We start from the raw sequence: 27,287 nt of genomic DNA, 5'->3' as shown, positions 1-27,287 counted from the left end.
TCCTGAGTGCAGAGCCAGGAATAACCCCTGAGCATCACTGGGTGTGACCAAAAACAAAATAAAACAAAACAAAACAACAACAAAAGTGGGGGGAAGGGTAGTGTGGCAGCATTTGTAAAACACAATCACGACCACGACCATCCTGTTATTCATCGATTGCCTCAAGCAGGCCCCAGTAACGTCTCCTTCGTCCTAGCCCTGAGAATTTTTAAAAAGTGCCATACTCAAGGCTCTTTCAGAGTTAGGAGAATGGAAAAACAAAACTAAAATAAATTTCAATCTAAGCCGATTTACTTTTAAAACAATCGCTACAAAGAAAGTTTTTTTAAACCACAGGGAAAATGGTGATTAGTTCAGTCTAATCTTAAATTCAAAATTATGTAGGGGCTCTCAAAGATCTAGCTGAACTATCTCCCCAGTTCCAAGAATCTGCATTTCTAGACACCACAAACTGTTTGAAACACTTAAATAGAAAGACACTGTTGCAAGTTATTCCTAAAATCACTTCCTGACTTAGAACAGGTCTTGTAGGGAACCTCAGACCATAGGGTCAGGTCTGCTCAGTGCATGTGTAGAACCAGAGATTACATTTAGGACCTCATACTTGCTCTGGGTGCTTTCTAAGCTACGGAACCATCTTCCGGAGATCTCAAATAACAGGGCTTTGAGAATTGCCTCAACACTTGCAGATGGCATTGTGGTTTGCTTTAAGCCTTTCTTGAACATTTTTGTGTATACAACTGTATCTTTGGGCTTGGAATTCATGATCTTAGGCTTCCCAGGCAAGTGCCATAGGCCACTGTGCCATCTTCCTGGTGCCTTAGAATAGTTTTAAAGAGGAGATTCAAGCTAATAAAAAGTGCCCTTAAAATTCTCAACATCCTTTCAGTCAGCTCCCTGGCCAAAGATTGCTTTATCTTTCAACGTCATGTAAACCAGAATAACAGGTTCCATTTATCACCAGCCTAATACATATAAAAGTGGTCTAACTAGTCCCTCCAACAGATATTAACAAGTAGTTTGTTTTCTAACTCAGGATAACTCTGTTGTTATTCTTCTAGGAACCATCTCCTTATCGTAATCAACGTAATTCTTTTAGGAAAGCAGATCAAATAAGGGGGATTCAGCTGTTTTTCAGATTCTTATAAGTACTGGGACTGGAGAGACAGTACCAGGGGGTTTGCACGTGCCTAACCCTAGTCCAATCCTCAGAATCCCATAAGGTCCCCCAAGCACTGCCAGAAGAAATTCCTGAGTGCAGAACCAGTTATGCCTAAGCATTACCACGTATGACCCAAAAACTTCAAAAACAGAAATAAGTCAGTATTTCTTCCTTACAGAATCAGAACAACCTTTATTCTGTTAGCCAAAACAACATATTTTATAAGATGGACAATAAATGTAATGCTCTTCAAAAAGGAATTTACTACATGCCAATAAACAATGCTGGAATTGCATTCAGTCAGGATAATATGCCCCTTTTATCATTTGAATAGAAATAAAAAAACACCCTTAATACTCAGATTTCAAGTCTCTTACCTGGCCCTATCCATGCAGTTACTTCAATCTGCATACCAAAGAAAAGTTTCCCTTTTGATGCAGTCAATGCTTTTTCTTGGTCCTCTTGCTGACGGAAGAATACAAGACCATACCTCTCTTCTGAAGCTCCATGTATCTGCACTGAAGTCACTTTTCCAAATTTCTTAAATTCATGAAAAAGGCCATCTTTAAGGCTTGTATCTAAATTCCCAAACAAAAACAAGTTGGTTATTTTTCTAAATTTAGTTACAACTAAAAAATATTTTTTGTTTGATTTCTGACCTAAGTTTTGTTCACATTAAGGCGTTTCTTTCTCAAATGAAATAGGCATTTTGGAATCTAATACACTTGTAAAAATAAACTAAGTGTTAGAACATATTATTGTTTGTTTGGTAAGAGTGTTATTATGGACATGCAGGGAAAAAAATGTTCTTATATTTTCCAAAATACAAAATTACGTATCTTCAGGGCTGGAGAGATAGCACAGCGGGTAGGGCGTTTGCCTTGCACGTGGCCGACCCGGGTTCGATTCCCAGCATCCCATATGGTCCCCTGAGCACCGCCAGGAGTTAACTCCTGAGTGCAGAGCCAGGAGTAACCCCTGTGCACTGCCAGGTGTGACCCAAAAAGCAAAAAAAAAAAAAAAAAAAAATTATGTATCTTCAAGTCGGTAAGAAATAACCTAGCATCAAGAATACTTTTAAAGGAGGCCCATACCTCACCCTCACCAAAAGACAACAAAAACAGCAAAGAAGATTAAAATGATAAACCGGACATGGCAAATTTTGATTTTTTTAAATAAGGCCAATAGTAGCCAAGAGGAAAGTAAGACAAAATTTTACCTGTGGAGCGTACTGGAAGATTTTGAACCTTGATCCCAAAACTTTTACGAGGCTCATCTTTTTCCAGAGATGAAAGTAACTGAGAAGTAGGTGCAGGAACTGCTGCAGATTGAACAGATCGAGCTGGAGAGTCATCACTTGAACTACTGCTGGAATCACTGCTGCAGATGGGGGTGGAAAAACTTTAGTGAAAAAACAAATAGAAAATAAACAACATAAAATTTCTTAAAATTGACAAGTGGCAAAAATTAAAAGGTCTAAATTTTAGTTCTGAACATCCTACTTCTCTCTATATAAAAATATATAATATATATTTTGTATTTATATAAAATATAAAATATCTTTTATATTCTACCTTCAGACATGGAACAAGATAGCAAATGATGGTCTGATAATGTGGAATTAAGAGTAACAATCTCTTAAAACATCTACCACATGGCTCCTACGACAAATTTCATTCTGAGGAAATTCTGAACAAATTTTTCCATATGAAATAAGGCTAGTAAATGAAATTCAAATAATAATAGAATTACGAGTATACAGGTCTTAAAAGTCAAAGATCTCAATTCAAATTTTAGTTCAGACATACAGAGTATATCCTTGTTGGCCACGTAAACTTACCAAGTCACTTAAGCCCTTGGAAAGCATCAGCTTCCACTTCTGTAAAATGAAAGTAATACTATCTATCTCACAGGATTAAGAATTAAACTAAGGTCCAGGAGAGAGCTCAAAGAACTGGACCTCATACTAGAAACCTGGGTTCAATCCCTGGCACAATAGGGCCTCCCAAACACTGGAAGATGGTTCAGTGTTTCTTAAGTGCTTGCCTGGCAAGTAAAGAGGCAATCCTGACAGCTATGTTCTCCCAGTGAGAACTGGAAGATGGCTCAGTGGCCTAGAATGTATCCAAGGAAACTGTGAAGCCATGACCTGAATCCCTGGTGAAACATATTTGCCAAGACAGTTTTGACTGTCATGGTATGGATTTTATGACAATAGAAAAATAAATAATTAAATGAATTATGAATGAGAAAATAATGATGATGCTTGAGTTAATTTTTTGTCTGGGTTTTTCTGTTTTGTGTTTTTGACATCTAGTATTGCTTAGGGTTATTCCAGGCTCAAAGATAGAGTGGTTCTTGACAGTACTCAGGGAAGTATGTGGTGCTGGGGATCGAATACTGACCCCTCCTGCATGCAAAGCATTTGCCCCAGCCCACTGAGTTATATCTCTGGCCCCTTAATTGAACATTATTACATGCTAAACTTGCAATACACATTTCAATACAGTCTGAATAAAGTACTGAATCAAGATGGGGACAAAAACCTAAGACCTCCAAAAGCCTTTCAATCTATTAACCTGAAAGTCTAAATGCCCAGAATATGTTTATGTAAATACTTATTTTCATAGTTTTGTTTAAATTATCATAATAGGCTGGTGATAGCACAGCAAGTAGAGCATTTGCCTTGCACGTGGCCAACCCGGGTTCAATCCCCAGCATCCCATATGGTCCCCTGAGCACCACCAGGAGTAATTCCTGAGTGCATGAGCCAGGGGTAATCCCTGTGCAATGTCCGGTGTGATCCCCCCAAAAAATGCCTAAATAAATAAATAATCATAATAGTTCATTAAAGCATGTTACTTCTTTTTTTTTTTTCTTTATTGAATCACCGTGGGAAAGGTTACAAAGCTTTCAGGTTTAGGTCTCAGTCATGCAAATATCAAACACATTTCCCTTTACCAAAACTTATTTTTTACCATGAAGAACCCCAATAAAACCCCACCCCCCACCCCTCCCCGTCCCTGTGAGGCAGATGAATTCTAGTTAACACTCTATCTGCTTTGATTAGATTCATTGTTTCAATAAAAGATTCACCACTATTATTTAGAGTTTACCCCCCCCCAAAATCAGACATGCTGAAAAAGCATTGTGAAGTGATTTGCTTTCTACAGCTGGGTTCAAGAATTAAATGTTGGTTTTGGATTTCTGCTATTTTACTTATTGAACCTGTAAGTATTTCTACTGAAAGTCAGATAGTTAAGAAATTGGTTTCTGTGCACTGGAGACGTGGCCGAAAGCATGTTACTTCTTAAATGCCAAAAGTAATTTTCAGTAACTATTCCCATCTAAGTTGTCTTAAAGCAATAATGATGATAAACAACAAATAACTTTAAGAAAGTAGTCTTATAAGTTTTCTTGAAATACCATTTTACATTTTCAAGAATAATTATCAATAAAGAATGGGGGAAAAGAAAGGAATGATAAAGCTTGAAAGAAATATGAACCAAAGAGACGGCTCAAAGTGGCTGAAGTAATACTTTGCAAAGCAACACTTCCTCCTGCATGCAGAAGACTCGGTTCAATCCCCACACCGCATGGTCCCCTGAACACTGAGCCAGGAGTAGCTCCCGAAACCAACAACTAAAATCAAAATACTTCTCTCAAAAAAAAAAGGGGGGTGCATGAAGACAAAGTACAATGGGTAGAGCAACTGCCTTGCATATGATCAACATAGGTTCAATTCCTGGTAACATATATGGTCCCTATAGGGGAAACTTCTGAACACAGTGGCAGAAATAGCCCTAACTGCTCTGTGTAGCCTTCTTACCCATCCATCCAAACAGAACTATAAAGCTGGCAGTAATGGGCAGAGCACATGACTTGCAAGTAGAGCCCTTGGATTGCATCACTAGCATCACATGACCTCCTGTGGGTCTGTGGTCCACCACAAGTAGTCTCCCCCCCTCCCCAAAAGTAACAAAAAAGTTAATTAAAATAATAAACACAACTTGAAAGAAATCTAGTTACACTTTCTCCTCAAATTCCTATTTAGTTTGCAAGTTCAATTTTTCAAGATAATCGTACCTTTGAGTTCACTAGTTCTCCAAGTGTGATCTGAAGACCTGTCAGGGTCCCCATGGTCCACTAAGTGAGTCTATAAGGACCTTTCCCTATTGCAACTACTTATCTGTGTGAGAGAACATTTTCTTTATATAATTCATGGAGAGAAAAGACCTTATAACTACAGATTGAATGCAGAATTATGACAATAAAATTGCATTAAATATTTAAGCCAGATATTAGATATTTCCAAAAAATGTCACTGGTGTCACTAACATATTTTTATTTAAAAAAAATAATTACATGGCTGGAGCAATAGTACAGTGTGTAGGGCACTTGCCTTGCATGTAGCTGAACAGTATTCAACCCCCAACACCCCATATGGTCCTCTAAGAGCCTGCAGGAGTGGTTCTGGAGTGCAGTTTGAAGTAAGCCCTGAGCACCACAGAGTTTGGCCCCCAAAGAAAATACATCACAAAAGCTGGAAATCTAAAAGTAAAATTGACTAGAGCAGTTCCTCCCTAGAATGTATCCTGGATTGTAAAACTATTCCAAGATCATGAATATCTTCATCCCTATTATGAAATCTTTTTTTCCTTCCTTTTACCTTTAACTACTTGCTTTGTCTATCTTTTGAAAGCACAGAGAACTAAAGTTCCTCAACTCTCACAACTACAGCTAAATCTATTGCTAAGATTAAAACTATGTAACAAAGTCCACTGAATTTCTTGCTAAGATTTCTTGCTAACCCTATGTAGTAGAATTGTTTTAGGTTATTTATTGGCTAAATAAGTCTGTCTCAGAGCAAATATCTCCTCTTGTACCTGGATCAATACTTCTGGTATTGTAGCAAACAAGAAATGAACAGTGCTGAAGAGATAATACAGCAGGTAGGGTATTTGTCTTGCATGTAGCTCACCAGGGCTCAGTTCCCAGCACCACCAGGGTAATCCCTGAGCAAAGAGCCAGAAGTAACCCTAGACACCCATTCTTGATGTGCCCACTCCCATCACTAATAAGCCAATTGATAAAACAAGATGATGCATTCAAATAAACTCACACCAGAAGATTTGGCTCTTAGGGAACCCTAACTAAGGAGCATACTTCAATCTGTTATCCCACTGACAGTACTCTGTTCTCTCAGGGATGTCAAATTTATATTTGCAGCCATCAGGTGGTTTCACTGGGCTTGGTGAAACAAAAATGATATGACTAGCAATTATTCCACAAACATGATAATCAGAACTATGAGCTTGACAAGACAAAAACAATTTAACAAATGGGTCTAAGAAGCTGAACAGCAGATTAAGGCCCTTGCCTTACATGTGATCAACCCTGGTTAGCTCCCTGGTACTACATATGGTCCCCTAAGCATTGTCAAGGATCACTTCTGAGCAGAGAGGCAGGACTAATAGATCCTGAGCATCACTGGATGTGGCCAAATTTTTTTAAACAAATTATGATAACCAGAAGTGGAGCTAATATAAAAATTTTCATCAATCTCTTGCAAAAGAATGACCAATTACTTGAACAAGGAGGGCCATTAACCTAATGACCTATTACCTTAGCACCTATTTAATCAAACCAATATCTTAAACCTAGAGCCAGACAGAAAGTACAGTGGGTAGGGTGCTGGTATTAAATGCTGCTGATCCAAGATCAATCCCAGCACCATATAGTTCCCCCTGAGCACCTCCAGGAGTTTTTCCCAGAGCAGGAGTAAATCCTGAGCGCCTCTTGTCTGGCCCCCAAACAAAATCTAAACCTAGGAATGTCTCAAAGTTAAGCAGTCACAAACAGCAAATAAAACTTTTCCAAGTATGCAAGTGTCAGGAAAGTTACTCAACAATCTACATATACAGGGCATCTACCACAACACTAATTATCTGACCCCAAATATGCATTAATGTCAAAGATGAGAAATGCTTTTTGACAATATTTCAACTAACCAATGTTAGACTTTAAAGTCCCCCCCCTTTTGTGTTTTTTTTTTTTTTTTGCTTTTTGGGTCACTCCTGATGATGCTCAGAGAGTATTCTGGCTCTGCACTCAAGAATCAGTCCTGGCAGTGCTCAGAGTACCATATGTGATGCTGGGAATCAAACCCAGGTTGGCTGTGTGCAGGAAAACACCTTACCCACTGAACTATTACTCCAGTCACAAAAGTTCCCTTCTTTTGAAAACTCTAACACGCTTTAAGATATAATTTAAACATGAGATCTTTAAAGTAATTATTTCTCATTACTGTTAATGCATCACCTTGCAACAATTTTGGACAATTCAAATACACAGAAGAATGAAAAAAGATCTTATAAAAGATCTTAAAATTTGCTTAAGACTGGAGCGACAGCACAGGGGGTAGGGCGTTTGCATTGTACGCAGCCAACCCAGATTCAATTCCCAGCATCCCATATGGTCCCACGAGCACTGCCAGGAGTAATTCCTTAAGTGCAGAGCCAGGAGTACCCCCTCTGCATCGCTGGGATGTGACCCAAAAAGCAAAACAATAAAATAAAATAAAATAAAATTTGCATAATGCCCAAGACACATTTGGGATCTAAAACACTCTGGGACCACTTGGTATTAGAAAACACGACTGAGAAGGGAAACAACAAAAGCCTTTTTATAATATGTGCTTCACTATGTCTCTACTGAGGTTAAATTATGTAGAGTCAAAACTTTTATTATTTTAAATAATGGGCAAAATATACAGTATTACTCTCCTTATTTTAGTAAGGTTTATTAGGCCAATGAAAATATTTTCACTCATATTTAAAAAATTTAAGCTCGATAGCTTTCTCTACCTACAGATTTAGGTGGTAGTTTAGTATCACAATTATATTTTTCCTCATCAGAACACCAAGCCCAGAAGAAATCACAAAAACTTTTACCTTGCATAAAAAAACTTAATAAAAAAAACTTAATGAAGTATTTTGTTTTATAACTTTAAGAGGTCTTACTTTTACCTTTAAAAATATCTAAAGGTGGGGCTGTAGTGATAGCACAGCAGGTAGGGCGTTTGCCTTGCATGCGGGCGACCCGGGTTCGATTCTCAGCATCCCATACGGTTCCCTGAGCACTGCCAGGAGTGATTCCTGAGTGCAAAGCCAGGAGTAACCCCTGAGCATCACCAGGTGTGACCCGAAAAGCAAAAACAACAACAACAACAAAAAACCCCAAAAACTAAAGGTAACAATAACAAATGCAAACAACCAGATATAGAAAACAGACAGGTCAGAAATTGAGCAAAATTTCCAAAGGAGATGAAAAATGGTCTTCCCAAATTAAACACACATACACACCCATGTGTGTGCACGCATAATCCTTCAGGAAATTCAATTCAAAAAAATAGGGGGCCCAGGATTAGCTCAGCAACAGAGCACCTGCCTTGTATGTTTGAGTTCAAAAGTTCAGTCCCTGGCACTATCATTCCCCACATACCATAGTGCAATCCCAGAAGCTCTATTGTTTGGGATCTCTAGCGCACTGTAACCAGTGTGCGACACACCAAAGTGTGTGACCTATAACAGCCAAGTGGAAGATTTTTGGTTTGGGGGTTTTGGTTTGGTGCCACACCCAGTGGTGTTCTGGGCTAGTTCCTGGGTCAGTGCTCAGTGATGACTTCTTCCAAGGCTGCAGGGATCATGTGAAGTGTTGGGAACTGTACCTGGTCAGCTGCATGTGACACATGTGATTGTACTATCTCTCTGGCCCTGTTTTTGTTTTTTAACCGTAAACACAATATTACTTTGTATTCATTAAGAACAATATTACCAAAATAGAAAATAATAAGTATAAGTGGGGCTATAAAGAAATCTGAGGAACCAAAGATAGTTTAAAGGTCTGAGCATATGCTTTCAAAATGGGAGGCCTAGTTCCCTGGACATTGCCAGACTCATACCCCAAGCATCAAACCAGCAAGAGCCCTTGAGGACTGCCAGATATAGTTTCCCCCTATGTATCTCCCCCGCTCCCCCAACACACACAAAACTTGAATCCTTGTACATCGCTTATGGATCAGTAAATGGAACAGACACTGGAAAACAGTATGGCAACTCCTCAGATACTTAGACTAGTAATCTGCTTCTAGGTATATACCTAAAAGAACTGAAAGCAGGAACTAGAACATCTATCTTTATACTCACGTTCATACCATTTTTAATCACCAAAAGATGACTAGATCAACAAAATGGTATATACAAGTATGTGTGTGTGTGTGTGTGTATATATATATATATATATATATATATATATATAGAGAGAGAGAGAGAGAGAGAGAGAGAGAGAGAGAGAGAGAGTCTTCCCAAGCACAAAAGTCCTGGCCCTGGGCTCGGGGGGGGGAGCAGCGGGGACCTCATGGGAAGGGGGGCTTTGTGGGCCGTCCCCCACGCCCCACCGGGGTCGCCAGCTGCCCCCCACGAGCGGCTCTCCGGCACGGCCACGGCCCCGGAGGCACAAGGACTTAGCACAGAGAACCAGCCGCTTGGAGCAGAAAAGCAAATGGACTTGTGTTGATCCGCGCCACCAAGCCTGCCCGGAGGGGGAAGGGCGTTGACCAGCCCGCCCGTTCCTCTCTGGAAAGAAAGATGGCGGCCGCACGGGAGCCTTGTGGAAAGCGGGTTTGAGCCGGGCTCGGGGGGGGGGGGGGGGGGGGGGGGGGGAGCAGCGGGGACCTCATGGGAAGGGGGGCTTTGTGGGCCGTCCCCCACGCCCCACCGGGGTCGCCAGCTGCCCCCCACGAGCGGCTCTCCGGCACGGCCACGACTCCAGGACACAGAAACCAATCTCTTAACTAGCTAACTTTTAATAGAAATTCTTCCAGGGTCAATAAGTAAAATAGCAGAAATTCAAAACCGCGTGGCCGCGATAGACATCATTTTATTCTTAAACCAAGTTGTAGAAAGCAAATCATTTCACAACGCTGTTTCAGCATGTCTGATTGGGGGGGGGGTGGGTCGTAAACTCTTAACAATAATTGTGCATCTTCTATCGAAATAATCTATCTAGTCAAAGTAGATAGAGTATTAACTAGAACTCATCTACCTCACAAGAATTGGGAGGGGTGGGAGGTGGGGGTCTATTGGGGTTCGGGGTTAAAAATGAGTATTGGTAAAGGGAAATGTGTTCGGTATCTACATGACTGAGACCTAAACCCGAAAGCTCTGTAACTTTTCCCACAGTGATTCAATAAATAAATAAATTATAAAAAAACAAAAAAACAAAAAAAAAAAAAAAAAAAAAAAAGTCCTGGCCCAGATGGATTCACTAGTGAATTCTTCCAAATCTTTAAAGAGGACTTACTCTCAATCCTCTTTAAGCTTTTTCCATGAAATTTAAGTATCAGAAACACTTCCGAACAGTTTCTATGAAACAAATATCACCCTAATACCAAAAGCAGACAGAGATACCACAAAGAAAGAGAGTTACAGGCCGATATTCCTGATGAACACAGACACAAAGATACTCAACAAAATATTAGCCAAAAGAATCCAATGACTCATCAAAAAGATTATACACCATGACCAAGTAGGATTTATCCCAGGGATGCAAGGATGGTTTAACATTTCCAAGTCAATCAACATAATTCATCATATCAATAAAAACCATATAATCATATCAATAGACACAGAGAAAGCATTTGACAAGATCCAGCACCCGTTTATGATGAAAACCCTCAGCAAAATGGGCATCAAAAGAAATTTCCTCAATATAGTCAAAGTCATCTACCACAAGCCCACAGCAAGTATTCTCAATGGGGAAAAACTAATTGCCTTCCCTCTAAGATCAGGAACAAGACAAGGTTGCCCACTTTCGCCACTCCTATTCAACATAGTACTGAAAGACCTGGCCATAGCAATTAGGCAAGAAAAAGATAACAAGGGCATACAGATAGGAAAGGAAGAAGTCAAGCTATCACTATTTGCAGACAATATGATACTATACTTAGAAAATCCTAAAGACTCTACAGAAAAGCTTCTAGAAACAATAGTTTGGTATAGTAAAGTGGCAGGCTACAAAATCAACACCCAAAAGCCCATGGCTTTCTTATATACAAATAACAAAAGAGAAGAAAGAGATGTTAAAAAAAAATAATCCCGTTCACAATAATACCTCAGAAAATCAAGAACCTCGGAATCAGCTTAACCAAAGAGGTGAAGGACCTATACAAAGAAAATTACAAAACACTGCACTGCACTGTCCTCTCGTTGTTCATCAATTTGCTCAAGTGGGCCCACTAACGCCTCCATGTGAGACTTGTTGTTACTGTGTTTGGCATATTGAACACATCACAGGTAGCTTGCCAGGCTTTGCCGTGTGGGCGAGATACTCTCGGTAGTTTGCCGGGCACTCCGAGAGGGGTGGAGGAATCAAATTTGGGCCGATCAAGTCGGCAGCGTGCAAGGCAAACACCTTTACCCATTGTGCTATTGCTCCACTACTTCAAGAGATAAAAGAGGACACTAGGTAATGGAACACATGCCCTGCTTATGGATAGGATAGGAAGGATTAACATTATCAAATGGCAATACTGCCCAAAGCACTATATAAATGTCAGGATGCCCATGACATTTTTCAAAGAAATAGACAAAACACTCCTAAAATTCATGTGGAACTTAATAAACCTTCACAAATAGATAAAGCAATCCTTGGGAAAAAGAAGATGAGTGGCATCACCTTCCCCAACTTCAAACTCTACTACAAAGGAGTAGTAATTAAAACAGCACAGTATTGAGCTAGAAACAGACCTGCAGACCAATGGAACAGAACTGAATATTCTGTCACAGACCCCCAAATATATGACCACTTAATCTTTGACAAAGGAGCAAGAAACGTGAAGTGGAACAAGGAAAGCCTCTTCAACAAGTGGTGCTGGGAAAACTGGATAGCTACCTGCAAAAAAATGAACTCTGACCTCTGTCTAATGCCAGGCACAAAAGTCAGATCAAAGTGGATTAAAGACATCAATATCAGACATGCATCCATAAGGTACATAGAGGAAAATGTAGGCAGAACTCTCCACAACATTGAAGCTAAAAGCATCTTCAAGGATCAAACAGCACTGACCACGCAAGTGGAAGCAAACATAAACAAAATGGGACTACATCAAACTAAGAAGCTTCTGCACTTCAAAAGAAACAGTGACCAAAATACAGAAAGAGCCCACAGAATGGGAAAGAATATTTACCCAATACCATCTTATAAGGGATATACAAGACACTAGTAGAATTTTACAAGAAAAAACCTTCAACCCCATCAAAAAATGGGGAGAAGAAATGAACAGAAGTTTCCTCAAAAAAGAAATACAAATGGCCAAAAGGCACATGAAAAATTGCTCCATATCGCTAGCCATCAGGGAGATGCAAATCAAAACAACAAGGAGATATCATCTTATACCACAGAGACTGGCACACATTCAAAAGAACAAAAGCAACCAGTGATGGCGTGGATGTGGGGGAAAAGGGATGTTCTTTCATTGTTGGTGGGAATGCCCACTAGTACAGCCTTTCTGGAAAATAATATGGACAGTCCATCAAAAACTAGAAATTGAGCTTCCATATGATCCCGCAATATCATTTCTGGGAATATATCCCAAGGATGCAAAAAAGCACAGTAGAAATGACATCTGTACCTATATGTTCATTGCAGAACTGTTCAAAATAGCCAAAATATGGAAACAACCCAAGTGCCCTAGAACAGATGACTGGTTAAAGAAACAAATCTCCAACCCCATCCAAAAACAGTACATCTACACAATGAAATACTATGCAGCTGTTAGGAGGGATTAAGTAATGAAATTTCCTTATAAATGGATAGACATGGAGAGTATCATGCTGAGTGAAATGAGTCAGAAAGAGAGGGACAGATATAGAAGGACTGCACTCATTTGGGGAGTATAAAATAATATAACACGAAGCTGACAGCTAAGGATAGTAGATACACGGGACAGGAAAATTGCTCCATAGCTGGAAGCCTGTCTCATGAGCAGAGGGGAGAAGGCAGCTGGAATAGAGAAGGGATCACTAAGAAAAATGATGGCTTGAGGAATCGGTCGGGATGGGAGATGTGTGCTGAAAGTAGATAAAGGACTAAACATGATAACCTCTCAGTGTCTGTATTGCAAACCATAATGCCCCAAAGTAGAGAGAGGAGTATAGGGAATATTGTCTGCATGGAGGCAGGGGAAGGGTGGGAAGGGGGGCGGGGGTATACCGGGGACATTGGTGGTGGGGAATGTGCACTTGTGGAGGGATGAATGTTTGATCATTGTGTGATTGTAACCCAGATATGAAAGCTTGTAACTATCTCACAGTGATTCAATAAAATAATAATAAAAAATATTTATTGGGGCTGGAGCTATAGCACAGAGGGTAGGGCGTTTGCTTTGCATGCGGCTGACCCGGGTTCAATTCCCAGCATCCCATGTGGTCCCCCGAGCACCGCCAGGAGTGATTCCTGAATGGATGAGCCAGGAGTAACACCTGTGCAACGCCAGGTGTGACCCAAAAAGCTTAAAAAAAAAAAAGTAAAAAGGTTTCTTTCTCCTGCTATCCTGAAGCTAATAGTTACACAAGAGGGAAAATAAAGACTAGGTTTTTTTTTTCTTTTAAGGTAAAGCAAAAATATTTAGAGAAATTGGGGCCAGAGAGATACAGTACAGAGGGTAGGGTGTTTGCCTTGCACACACCTGACCCAGGCTTGATCCCCAGAATCCCATACAATGCACCAAGCACCACCAGGATTTTCTTTTTGTTTTTTGTTTTTTAGAGAGCCTGGCTGGAGCAACAGCACAGGAGTTGGGTGTTTGCCTTGCACGCGGCCAACATGGTCGACCTGGATTTGATTCCTCTGCCCCTCTCAGAGAGCCCAGCAAGCTACTGAGTATCTCGCCTGCATAGCAAAGCCTGGCAAGCTACCCGTGGCATATTCGATATGCCAAATACAGTAACAACAAGTCTCATAATGAAGACATTACTGGGCCCGCTTGAGCAGATCGGTGAACAATGGGGAAGACAGTGCTACAGTGCTACAGAGAGCCCAGAAAGCTACCGAGAGTATTCCGCCCGCACAGCAAAGCCTGGCAAGCTACCGGTGACGTATTCGATAGGCCAAAAAACAGTAACAACAAGTCTCACATTGGAGACGTTACTGGTACCCGATTGAGCAAACTGATGAACAACGGGAGGACAGTGCTACAGTGCTACAGGCCATACCCGGTGATGCTTAAAGATTACTCCTGGCTCTGCACTCAGGACCATAAAGGATGCTGGGAATTGAACCTGGGTCAGCTGCCTTATTCACTGTACTATTATCCCAGCCCCCCTGGAATGATTCTTGAGTGTAGTCAAGGGTAACCCTGAGCATCACTGGGTGTGGCCCAAAAACAAGCAAATAAAAATTAGTATTAAAAATATCATTTTGGAGGCTGGAGAGATAGTACAGAGGGTAGAGCATTTGCCTTGCACACGGCCTACCCGGGTTCGATTCCCAGCATCCCATATGGTTCCCTGAGCACCGCCAGGAGTAACTCCTGAGTGCATCGCCAGGTGTGACCCAAAAAAGCAAAAAAAAAAAAAAAATTATTTGGGCCAGACAGCTCAACAGGGCTGAATGCATGTGGTTACAAGTCAAAGGCCCAAGTTCAATCTGACACCAAGTTCCCCCTAAGCAGGAAAAGATCTTCAGAACCAAGTCTGAAGTACCCCCAGCACTGCCAGGTATAGCCCTCAAACAAAAAATTATTTAAATCATCCTGGCAATTTTAAGACCCATTGTTCTTTTAAATAGCCAAAAAGAAAGGAAGCTATGCTCCATATTACTAAGTATTGTGGGGGCCGGAGCAATAGTACACTGTATAGCTTTTGCCTTGCACTCAGAAGATCTGGGTTCGATCCCCAGCATCTCATATGGCTCCCTGAGCACCACCAGGATTAACTGCTAAGTGCAGAGCTGGAGTAACCCTGAACATCAACAGGTATGACCAAATAAACAAACATAGAATTGTGTGTCTAATTATGGGCTTTATGGGGTCCTAAAATTCCCTAGCTGAGACTAACAAATAAATCTCAGAAGAGATCAACAAGGTGCAGAGATTCCTCCAGACCCCACACCAGGCTAAATTTTATATCTGGGGCACCCCAGAGTGGGGTAACACCCTAACAGAGCCCCAGAAGCTGAAAACCTCTAGAACTCAATCACTGCCATCCTCACGGTGGATCTTCACAAGCTCAGACAAGTCTCACCCATCTGCTGAAAAACTCAGGTATGCAGGTTTTGTGACCAAACTATCCAGGTTCTCACAGAATCGAGGATGGGAAAACTCCCCCTTACCCCGTTCTTCCAGAAACCTGGCCGTCATGCCCACAAACTGCCACTAGTGCTATGTAAGTTCATTAACTGGCGATGATCCAGAGACTCACAAATAAATCTCAGAAGAGATCAACAAGCTGCAAAGATGCCTCCAGACCCCAAAGTCACTGTCCAGTTAAGAAGTTAATTCCAGTTGTATTACCTTATTTAATATTTTAGAATTTCTGGAGTGACATCTCATACTCTATACCACTGTTGTACCAGGAGTAGCACACACATTGGATAGGACGTAAGGTAGAAGGCAACCAATCTCAATTAGAAAAATATCAGCACACAAGGCTTAACCTGTAACAACATGTTGTAATCTCATAGAAGGGCTGAATGGCACCAGGGTCAGATACAACAGTCTTCACACACTTTCTTCTAAGGAAATCTTTTTTGATAATTTTTAGAGAATTATTCGTAACAAGCAATACAAAATGAATTACTTAGGGCCTGCTATTAGGGCAGGCTTGGGTGGTGGTTGGGAAAATTCAAAATAATGATGGTGTAATGGTGGTGGGACTGGTACTGAAATACTGAATGTAATAAGTTATTGTGAACCCCTTATAAAAATGAATTTTAAAAAATTAAAAGATAAAATAAAATTCCCTAGCTAACTTTAAGAATTATAAGATGGGGGCTCAAATGATTTGAGCACAAGCTCTGTAAACAGGAACCCCAGGTCCAATCCACAAGCACTACTGTGAACACCTTCCTCTCCAGGAATAGCCAATAAATACAAAAAAAATAAAATGAAATTTAAAATAAGTGATAAGACAATGGGCTAGCATAAACTAGTCACTAAGGGTCACTTACCAATCTGCTTTCAATTTTTTTATTTGTTCTGTTCTATTTTCTGTTTTTAGTCAGCCACGATCAGTTTCTGCTAAGAATGGAAAATTTTCTTGGAGGTGGGGTGTGCAATACAAAGCAATACTCAGAAGTCACTTCCTACAGTGCCCTTTTAGCTGAAAAACTTTTGTTCTACATATTCTCATGATGTCCAAACTAACCTTGGTCTTACGAGTATTTTCAGCTTAAATACCAGAGTGTGAGTTCACAATGGCATTACATTTTTTAAAATACTTAAGACTAAAGAAATCTATTACTTAAAGGCAAATGCTCTGTGGCTTAGAACACCTGCCTTGCAAGAGTTAAGGCCTCAGATACAGTCCCATATGTCACCGTATTTGCAGAGAACAAGCCTGGCAGTTCTGTTTGAACCTGGTAACTCTAGTATGATCCTTAGCACCACAAGTGATTTCTGGCCACACCAGGGAGGGGTATGTGAAACAACATAACCAAATGGGTGTGACTCCTGACAAACATTGCAACTACAAGATGTGCAAGCAGCAGATGAGGAAGTGCAACACTAGGCAAGTATATCTGCAAACACCACCATGTCCCCTGGCCAGCACTAAGTTTAAATTCCAGATTTCACCTTTTCCTAACTTACCAATTTGGTGTTAATTACATTTCAGAAAAAGAAAAAAGCCTGCTACCAAACTTTTGAACTATTAAGATGCTACAGTCTGAAAGAATCCATCATCATGACATAGCACATTCAGGAACTTAGTTTGCACTTTCCCTTACACTAAAAATAAAATTTTTTAAAAAAATCACAGAACTCCACAGTTTGAGTTATATAAATTATATCTAAAAGGAATACAAATGTCTGTTAACTAAGTCTTGTTTTAACACCAGGATTTCACTGTATGTTAACATTTTAAACCTTTATCTAAAGCAACATTAAGTCCTGCCAGGACTGATTCCTATGTGCAGCGACAGAGTAAACTATGAGTGCCACTGGGTGTGGCCCCCAAAATAAAAATAAATAAATACATTATTCTGGGACTGGAGAGATAACTCAAAGTGTTGAGCACATGCTTTGCATGTAGGAAGTTTGGGTTTAATCCACAGCACATCATGGTTCCCCCAAAACCACCAGAAATGATACCAAGCACTGAGCCAGGAGTAGCCCCTGATCTGGGTATGGCCCCAAAACAAACAAGAACATGAGAGTCATGGAAGAATTTAAAATTAAAGAAAAGTGACGGATCTATTCTTTAAAATGGAAACAACTGGGGACTGGAGCAACAGTACAGTGGGCAGGGCATTTGCCTTGCATGTAGCTGATCCAGATTCAAATCCCGGCATCCCATATGGTCCCCCAAGCACCGCTAGGAGTAATTCCTGAGTGCAGAGCAGGAGTAACCCTTTAGCATCATTGGGTGTGACCCAAAAAGCAAATATATATATATATATATATATATATATATATATATAAAATAAAATGAGAACTAAAAGGATGAACAAATTACTTTATGACATCTCTTCTAGTTTTGTCCAGCCAAAATTTAAAAGATAAAAATATAATTAAAAAACTTAATTTAAATGTTTTTAATTGGGCCACACCCAAAAGTACTTGGGGGTCGTGTGCAGGTCTCCTAGCTCTGCAATTCAAGGATCACTCATGGTGGTGCTTAGTAATTCATATGTAGTATCAGAGATCGAAATGGGGTCCACTGAATGCACGGCAAATATCTTACCCTACATTATCTCTCCAGCCCCTTAAATTTTCAATTATTGTTGTTTGGTGGCAGCACTCAGGCTAAGCACAGTAAATGGCTAGGATGTTGCCCAGGGGTCCGTGTGGTGCAAAGGATCAAATATGGATCTCCAGCATGCACAGGATACATACTGATCCTTTGAGCTATTTCTCCAAATAACATACTTTTGTTTTGTCTTTTCGTTTGGGGGCCACCGGGCAGTGCTCAGGGCTTATTCCCAGCTCTGCACTCGGGGAATACTCCTGGAGATTCTTAGAGGACTACATGGGGTTTGTGAGTATCAAACAGTCTGGTCACATGCCAGGCAAGTAACCTATCTGCTGTACTATGGCTCTGACCCTAGTGGATACCATTTTTAAAAGTAAAAATAAACAGGTTAATCTTGATATGCTTTATTGAATACAATGCATAACAAAATATTATTTCAGTATCATCAATTAAAAATGCTGTTTTTCAAAAATCAGTGTCAATCTATGGTAATATTTCCAATGATATAGCTTCACATCATAAAGCTGAGCTATTCTGAAAGTATCCATGAGCTGAGAAGATTGCTCAAAGGGCTAGTATATATGCTTAGCATGTAGGAGGCCTAGGTCTGATCCCCATCACAGTATATCACCTGTACTTCCACCTCAGCAAGACAAAAGAAGGCTCTGAGCATCACTAGGTGTGGCCCCAAAACTGAAAAAAAAAAAGTATATAACCAGGAGTCCAATGATGTGGATCAGAGGCATTCCTTAAATTCTAAGTCTGGCCCCAGCACTGCCCCACATCTCTGCAATCCCAAGGTCACATTCAAATGCAATCTCTGGCACTGCAACAAGAAATTAAAAATAGAAGTGTACTACCAGCATTTTGTTTTTGTCTTTTGTGTTTTGGGTACCTGGGATCAAGGTAGCAACTACTGAACTGGATCTGTGAGACCTATAATTCATGCTTTTAAAATTTATGGTATCTTCCCCATAATGTTTTTGTAGTATCCCAGAAAGAAACCTCAAACCTTTTTTTTTATTTTTTGGCGTCACACCCAGCGATGCACAGGGATTACTCCTGGCTCATCACTCAGGAATTACTCCTAGCAGTGCTCGGGGGACCATATAGGATGCTGAGAATCAAACCCGGGTCAGATGTGTGCAAGGCAAACGGCCTACCTGCTGTGCTATCGCTCCAGCCCCAACCTCAAACCTTTTAATAATAGACACTCCAAATGCATCCATCACCACCCATACACTAAGCAACAACTACTTTCCTGCATGTATAAATTACTTTTGCTTTTTTTTTTTACTGTGCCCAGGTTTTTGTTTTGTTTTGTTTTTGTTTTTACTGCGTTCAGAGTTTATTCCTGGCTCTGCACTCAAGGATAATTCTTGGTGGGGTTTGGGGGGACTACATGCTAGGGATTGAACCCAGGTTGTTGACATGCAACACAAGAGCTCCATCTGCTGTGCTCTCTCTGGCCCCCAACATTTTTTTTGTCTCTATAAATTTCCCCTTTCTGTACATTTCATGTATATATTGTATATATATACATAGAGATGTATATATTGCCTTTGTTTCTTTTGGGGTCACACCCAGTGGTGCTCAGAAACACTCCTGGCTCTGTGGCCAGAGGTCTGCTTTCAGCAATACCTATCGGAGGACAAAACCTGAACTTCCTGCATACCTTCAAATGCTCAGCCCATTGAGCTATCTCTCCAGCACAATATATGGTTTTTTGGGGTAACTTGTTCTGTAGTCTGGACCACTTTTGAGATTCATCCATGTTAGAGTTTAAGTAAGTGCAAAAAATAACAATCAAGTATCAGGCACCCAACAGGAATGTGTATGACTAGCAATATTGGATAATGTAATCTAATTTTAGAACCAAAAACTTCTCCAATACAGAAGTATGTCATCCCATAAATAACACACCATGTAAAAACCATTACAATGTCTAATACCATTTATGAGAACACTTTAGTAAAGCATATTTTACAATAACCTGGAGCCAGAGAGATAGTAGAGGGATTAAGGTGCATGCCTTGTGTTTGGCAAACCCCAGTTCAATCTGAGTACCCCACGGTTCCCCCAAGCACTTCCAGATGTAGCCCTGAGACCCCCTCTGATAGTCTGAGCTCCCCCACAAGCCTGAGCAGCACTTCAGAGTTCTTGCACTGAACCAAGAGATGGAGGAGAATCAGGGGCGGGGGATGGGGCAAGGGAACATATATGGTGCTGGGGTTTCAAAGCCATGGTCAGCTATAGACAAAGTAAGAACCCCTGTACTATTTCTCCAATCTAAAAATTAAAATAGGTAGGGGTGTTTTTTTGTATGGGGGCCACAGCCAGTGGTGCTCGGGGAACCATATGGGGTGCCCACTGTACTGTCTTTTCAGAACCCTAAGAACAAAAAGTTCAAATAAAATAAAATGAATATGCTTTCATCTTCAAGAACTTTAGTGTACAATTTAGAAAAACAAATGTCACCATTCTTTGTTTAGATTATACCAATAATTTATACAAGTCAAAAAATTTTTTTCATTCATATAGAACAATAAGCCCCCACAAATAGCTAAAGCAATTCTTGGGAGGAAAAAAGATGGGGGCATTACTTTCCCCAACTTCAAACTTTACTACAAAGTGGTAATAATTAAAATAGCATGGTATCAGAATAAAGAAAGATCCGTGGACCAATGGAATAGTGTTGAATATCCTTACACACACCCTCAAATATATGATCATTTGGGGCTGGAGCGATAGCACAGCAGTAGTGCGTTTGCCTTGCACGCAGCCAACATGGTTGACACAGGTTCGATTCCCAGCATCCCATATGGTCCCCCGAGCACCGCCAGGAGCAATTCCTGAGTGCATGAGCCAGGAGTAACCCCTGAGCATCGCCGGGTGTAACCCAAAAAGCAATGAATAAATAAATAAGATCATCTAATCTTTGATAAAGGAGCAAGAAATATGAAATGGAACAAGGGAAGCCTCTTTAACAAGTGGTGCTGGTAAAACTTGACAGCTACATGCAAAAAAACAGGCCCAGGCCTCTACCTAACACCATGCACAAAAGTCAGATCAAAACAGATTAAATACCTCAACATCAGACCTGAATTCATAAGGTACATTGAAGAAAAGGTTGGCAAAACCCTCCATGATATTGAAGCTAAAGGTATCTTCAAAGATCAAATGCCACTGACCAAGCAAAGATAAACAAATGGTACTATCTTAAACTAAGAAGCTTCTGTACCTCAAAAAAATAGTGACCAAGATACAAAGACAGCCTACAGAATGGGAAAGGTTACTCACCCAATACCTTTCTGATAAGAGGTTAATATCAAAGATATACAAGGCACTGGTTAAACTCAACAGGGAAAAAAAATCCAATCCCATAAGAAAATGAGGAGATGAACAGAAACTTTATCAAAGAAGAAACTTGAATGGCCAAAAGGCACATGAAAAACTGCTCTTCACTGCTAATCATCAGGGAGATGCAGATCAAAAACAACAATGAGATATCATCTCACACCACTGAGACTGGCACACATCCAAAAGAACAAAAGCAACCAGTGGTAGTGTGGATATGGAAAGAAAGGGATTCTCCTTCGCTGCTAGTGGGAATGTGAACTGGTCCAGACTTTTTGGAAAACAATATGGACATTTCTCAAAAAAACTAGAAATTGAGCTCCCATTTAACCCAGCAAACCACTTCTGGGAATATACTCTGGGGGCCCAAATACACACAGCAGAAACACCATCTGCGCTCCTATGTTCATTGTAGCTCTGTTTACAATAGCCAGATTCTGAAAACAACCTGAGAGAACAGATGAATGGATAAAGAAACTATGGCACATCTACACAATGGAATACTCTGTAGCTGTTAGGAAAAAATGAAGTCATGAAATTTTCCTATAGATAGACCTGGAGAGCATCATGTTGAGTTGAAATGAGTCAGAAGGAGAGACACAGATATAGAATGACTGCAAAAAAAAATATATATATATACACACATATATATATATATACATATATACATATATACATAAGACTAATACACATGGCCAGGAAAAACAGGGGTTAGGAAGACTACTCAGTGGTTGGATCTAACCAAAATTGTGTGTGGGGCTCAGGGTAGGTAAGATAGAGAGAGACTGGTATGACAATAGCTGGGAATGATCATGCTGGACAAGAACTGAATGTTTAAAATAGGTAAAGGGATAGTCTTGATAACCTTTCAGTATCAATATTGCAAACCACAATCCCAAAAGGAGGGAGGAAGGGAGGGAAAGAGGGGGGGGGAGGGAGAGAGAGAGAGAAAGAGGGAGGGAGAGAGAAGAGCCTGCCATAGAGGCAGGCAGGGAGTGGAGGATAATGGAAAGGAACCTGAGGACACTAGTACTAAGAAATGGGTGGAGGGATGGGTGCTGGAATACTGTATGACTGAAATTCAATCATGAACACTTTGTACGGTCTATCTCACAGTGATTCAATTTAAAAGTTTAAAAACACTTTTTTCGACTATCTTAAACTAAGAAGCTTCTGCACCTCCAAAGAAACAGTGACCAAAATACAAAGACAGTCTACAGAATGGGAAAGGATATTCACCGAATACACATCTGACAAGGGGTTGATATCCAGGATATACAAAATACTGGTTAAACTCCACAAGAAGAAAACATCCAACCCCATCCAAAAATGGGGCAATGAAATGAACAGAAACTTTCTCAAAGAAGAAATCCGAATGGCAAAAAAGCACATGAGAAAATGCTCTACATCATTAATCATCAGGGAGATGCAGATCAAAACCACAATGAGATACCATCTCACACCTCAGAGACTGGCCCACATTCAAAAGAACAAAAGCAACCGATGCTGGCGTGGTTGTGGCGAGAAAGGGACACTCCTTCACTGTTGGTGGGAATGCCGACTGGTTCAGCCCTTCTGGAAAACAGTATGGACGATTCTCAAAAAATTAGAAATTGAGCTCCCATTTGACCCAGCAATACCACTCCTGGGAATATATCCCAGAGAGGCAAAAATGTATAGTCGAAGTGACATCTGCACTTGTTTGTTCATTGCAGCCCTCTTTACAATAGCCAGAAAATGGAAGAAACCTGAATGCCCAAGAACAGATGACTGGTTAAAGAAACTTTGGTACATCTACACAATGGAGTACTATGTAGCTCTTAGAAAAGATGAAGTCATGAAATTTACATACAAGTGGTACAATATGGAAAGTATCATGCTAAGCGAAATGAGTCAGAAAGAGAGGGATAGACATAGAAAGATTGCATTCATCTGGGGGATATAAAGTAACAAAGTATGAGATTAATACCCAAGAATAGCTGAGATCAGCACCAGGAGGATTACTCCATAACTTAGAGGCCAGCCGGGTATCCTAGAGGAAAGGGCTATTCAGATAGAGAAGGGAGCACCAAATAAAGGATGTTTGGAGGATCCTCCCAGGAGGGGAGATGCATGTCGAAAGTAGACTATGGACTGAACATGTTTGCCACTCAATGCCTCTTTTGCAGACCACAACACCCAAAAGGAGAGAGAGAACACAGGGGATTGCCCTGCCACAGAGACGGGGGGATGGGGGGATGGGGGTGGGAGGGATATTATCCATGGTGGTGGAAAATGGGCACTGGTGGAGGGATGGGTATCTGATCATTGTATAATTGAAACCAAAGCACAAAAAATTGTAAATCTACAACTTTAAAAAAAATAAAATAAAATAAAGGGAAAAAAAAAAAAAAGAAAAAAAAATTTTTTTCAACTGAATGGCATAAAAAAATTCAAATAACTGGGGGTTGGAAAGATAGTACAACAGGTAGGGTGCTTGCTTGCATGCGGCCGACCTGGGTTCAATGCTTGGCATCACATAAGTCTTCCAATCCTCTAAGAGTGATCCCTGAACACAGAGCCAAGAGTAACCCAAGAGCTCCACTGGGTGTGTCCAAACAGCACCCCCCAAAAATCAAATACTTACTAAGTCCAAATCAACCCAATTATACTCAATTATGCATTTCCCCCCCATCTTATTCTAAGACTGTATTTCATAACTTCTCATAATTTCTTGTCTTTAGCAGGTAGGGCATTTGCCTTGCACGTGGCCTACCCAGGTTCAATTCCTTCTCCCCTGTTGGAGAGCCCAGAAAGCTACCGAGAATATCTCGTCCACAGGCAAGCTCCCCGTGACATATAGGCCAAAAACAGTAACAAGTCTCACAATTTTTTGTGAGATGTTACTGGTGCCTGCTTGAGCAAATCGATGAACAATGGGAGTGCGGTGCAGTGCAGTGCAGGTAATAGTGATGTTCACACTAAGCAACATTTAGTATATGATTTTGAGATTCTTAAGAAAAATCAACTTAAAAAAAAAAAAAGCTGGGGCCAGAGAGATAACAGAGAGGATTGAGTGCTTATCTTGCAAATGGGTGACCCAAGTTCAATTCCTGAGTGCCACCAGGTTCTGAGTGCAGAGTCAAGAATAAGCATTGAGTAAACCTCAGTGTGGCCCAAACCTCCCCCCACCAAAAAAAAAATTCTATTTGGCAAAGTAATTTTATAATATATTTCACTTACTACTTTGTCTATCTAGAAAGCCAAAGTTCATTCATTGTGGAAAGTGTATTTGGAAGATGCTACAGAGATATCTAAACAATTTTACAAGCAATAAATTCTAGTAGCATATAATAAATAACAAACAATTTAAGTAAATAAACTACAGGGATGTTCTCTCTCTAAAAAGGTAGCAAAAACTATCCTTTAGATATAAAGACCAAGAGGTCAGGGTGATAGTACAGAAAGTAGGATGTTTGCCTTGCAGGTAGCTGACCCAGGTTTAATCCCAGATGTCCCACATGGCCCCCGAACTCCACCACGAGGAATCACTAAGTAAAGCCAGAGTAATCCCTGAGCATTTCTGGTATGACCCAAAAACAAACAAAACAGGTTTGAATTTAAATATATCTGAAAGCTACCACTTCATTTCTAATCTACAGCACATGGGTAAAACACTAACAGGGCTGAAGAGATAGTACAGTAGGTAGGGTACCTGCCTTACATGCAGTAGACCTAGGTTTGATCTCAACATATATATGGTCCCATAAACCCCACCAGGAGATATCACCGAGCATAGGGACAGGAGCAAAACCCTGAGTACAGCTGGGTGTGGCCCAAAAACAAACAAAAAAATTATATAAAGACTGAAACTCACAACATATCAGTTGCTAATTTATCCCATCCCTTTTTATTAAGTTCCCCCACCTAACAAACCAAAATAAAGCCAAATTAACCCAAGTAGATAAAATGAAAACTTGCTTACTTCAAACATACTAACCTAACTAAGGTCAAAGTCTCTTTAGCAGTACAATTAACGTTTTGGTGATAGATTTTTTTGGGGGAAGGGGAGGGGTCACCAAACACAATCCATGTTGTGCTACACCCAAGCAGTGTTACAGCAGAAGTTGTATGGTAAGCTTTGGGTTAGAAGAGCAGAAGACAAAAAGACAGATAAGGAATTAACTAAAAGATGTGCAGAAACATGAGTTCAAAATCCAGTAAATAAAAATCACTGTCCTATATAAGCATGAGGCTATAAGTTTGATTCCTTGTGCAACCCATAAGTGCAAGATGCACCAGTTCTAATACCTCTTCAGTCTGGGATTCCCAGCACTGCAACAGTGAGATAGATATAGATATAGATATAGATATAGATATAGATATAGATATAGATATAGATATAGATATAGATATAGATATGCAACAGTGATATATATACACACACATACATATATATGAATATAGCATTCTCCTCCCGTTGTTCATCAATTTGCTCAAGCAGGTTCAGTAACGTCCCCACTGTGAGACTTGTTACTGTGTTTAGCATATCGAATATGTCATGGGTAGCTTGCCGGGCTCTCTGAGAAGGATGGAGGAATCAAACCTGGACCGACCACGTCGGCTGCGTGGAAGGCAAACGCTCTACCCGCTGTACTATCACTCTAGACCATATATGTGTATATATGCATATACACACATATATATATTATTTATTTATCACTTTGGATCACACTTGGCGATGCTCAGGGTTACACCTGACTCAGCACTCAGAAATTATTCCTAGTGGGCACAAGGGATCATATGAGATGCCAGAGAGTGAACCAGGGTCAGCTGCATGCAAGGCAAACACCCTACCCACTTTACTATTGCCCCGGCCCATGTGTGTGATTTTTTTGGGCAAAGCCAAGTGTGTAAATCCACAACCAAAAGTAAAAGAAGCCCCTCACCCCAGGAAAGCCAATTATGAAAATAGTACAACTAGGTAAATGAACATGGATCATCACAACAGCTGCCAACAAAGGGAATGGTAAGAGTTTTTATTTTTTAAAAAAAGTGGTGACCCTAATCATGAACAACCTTGTAACTGTGCATCTCATGGTGATTCAACTAACAATAATAATAAAATGACAGCTGCAGCAGAAAAAATAAAATAAAGAAAGTGGTGCCAGTGCCAAAGAGATTTATACAACAGGTAGGGCATTTGCCTTGCATGCAGCAGACCTGGGTTCAATCCCCAGCACTGCATATGGTTCTCCCCTGACCCACCCCTCATCCCACCCCCCCAAAAAACACAAGGTGACTAGGGAGATGGCTCGAAGAATTTGAGCACATGTTTTGCATGCTGGAGCCCTGGATTTGATCTCCTTGAGACCCACAAGGAGTGATACACACCCAGAAGATACAAAAATAAAAGCAAACACCGGGAGTGACAGTACAGTGGGGAGGGTATCTGCCTTGCATGCAGCTGATTAGGGTTAGATTCTCAGCATCCCATATGGTTCCCTGAGTCAGAAGTAATACCTGAATGCAGAGCCAGGAGTAACCCCTGAGCCAGGTGTGACATGAAAAGAAAAAAATAAATGTTTATAAATAAGAAAACAAAGCAGTAATATTTAAATCAACTTCTGTCCTTTGACTCCTTATACTTCCTTGCCTAGAAACTGGGGCTGGAGTGATAGCACAGTGGGTAGGGCATTTGCCTTGCACGTGGCTGACCCGGGTTCGATTCCCAGCATCCCATATGGTCCCCCGGGCACTGCCAGGGGTATTCTTGAGTGCATGAGCCAGGAGGAACCCCTGTACATCGCTGGGTGTGA

At 40.6% G+C, this 27,287-nt stretch overlaps 1 protein-coding gene across 2 annotated transcripts in view; it reads right to left on the bottom strand.

The window, feature by feature from the left end:
• Window positions 1–27,287, bottom strand: part of SPEN (spen family transcriptional repressor) — a 93,832-nt gene that overhangs the window by 24,596 nt on the left and 41,949 nt on the right. Inside the window, exons 4-5 of one of the 2 annotated variants that reach the window (XM_056123150.1) lie at window positions 2,382–2,542; window positions 1,540–1,740 (exon numbers count right to left, since the gene is read on the bottom strand). In XM_056123150.1, coding sequence (XP_055979125.1) covers window positions 1,540–1,740; window positions 2,382–2,542 — 362 coding nt within the window. Of the gene's footprint in view, window positions 1–1,539; window positions 1,741–2,381; window positions 2,564–27,287 lie in introns of both variants that reach the window. The other variant, XM_056123149.1, reaches the window with a different exon arrangement.

The sequence above is a fragment of the Sorex fumeus genome, unplaced genomic scaffold (genome assembly GCF_029834395.1).
Source record: "Sorex fumeus unplaced genomic scaffold, SorFum_2.1 ptg000047l, whole genome shotgun sequence".
In the NCBI taxonomy this organism is placed as follows: Eukaryota; Metazoa; Chordata; class Mammalia; order Eulipotyphla; family Soricidae; genus Sorex; species Sorex fumeus.
The sequence above is the reverse complement of the archived record's forward strand: the minus strand, read 5'-3'. Positions and strand labels throughout refer to the sequence as shown.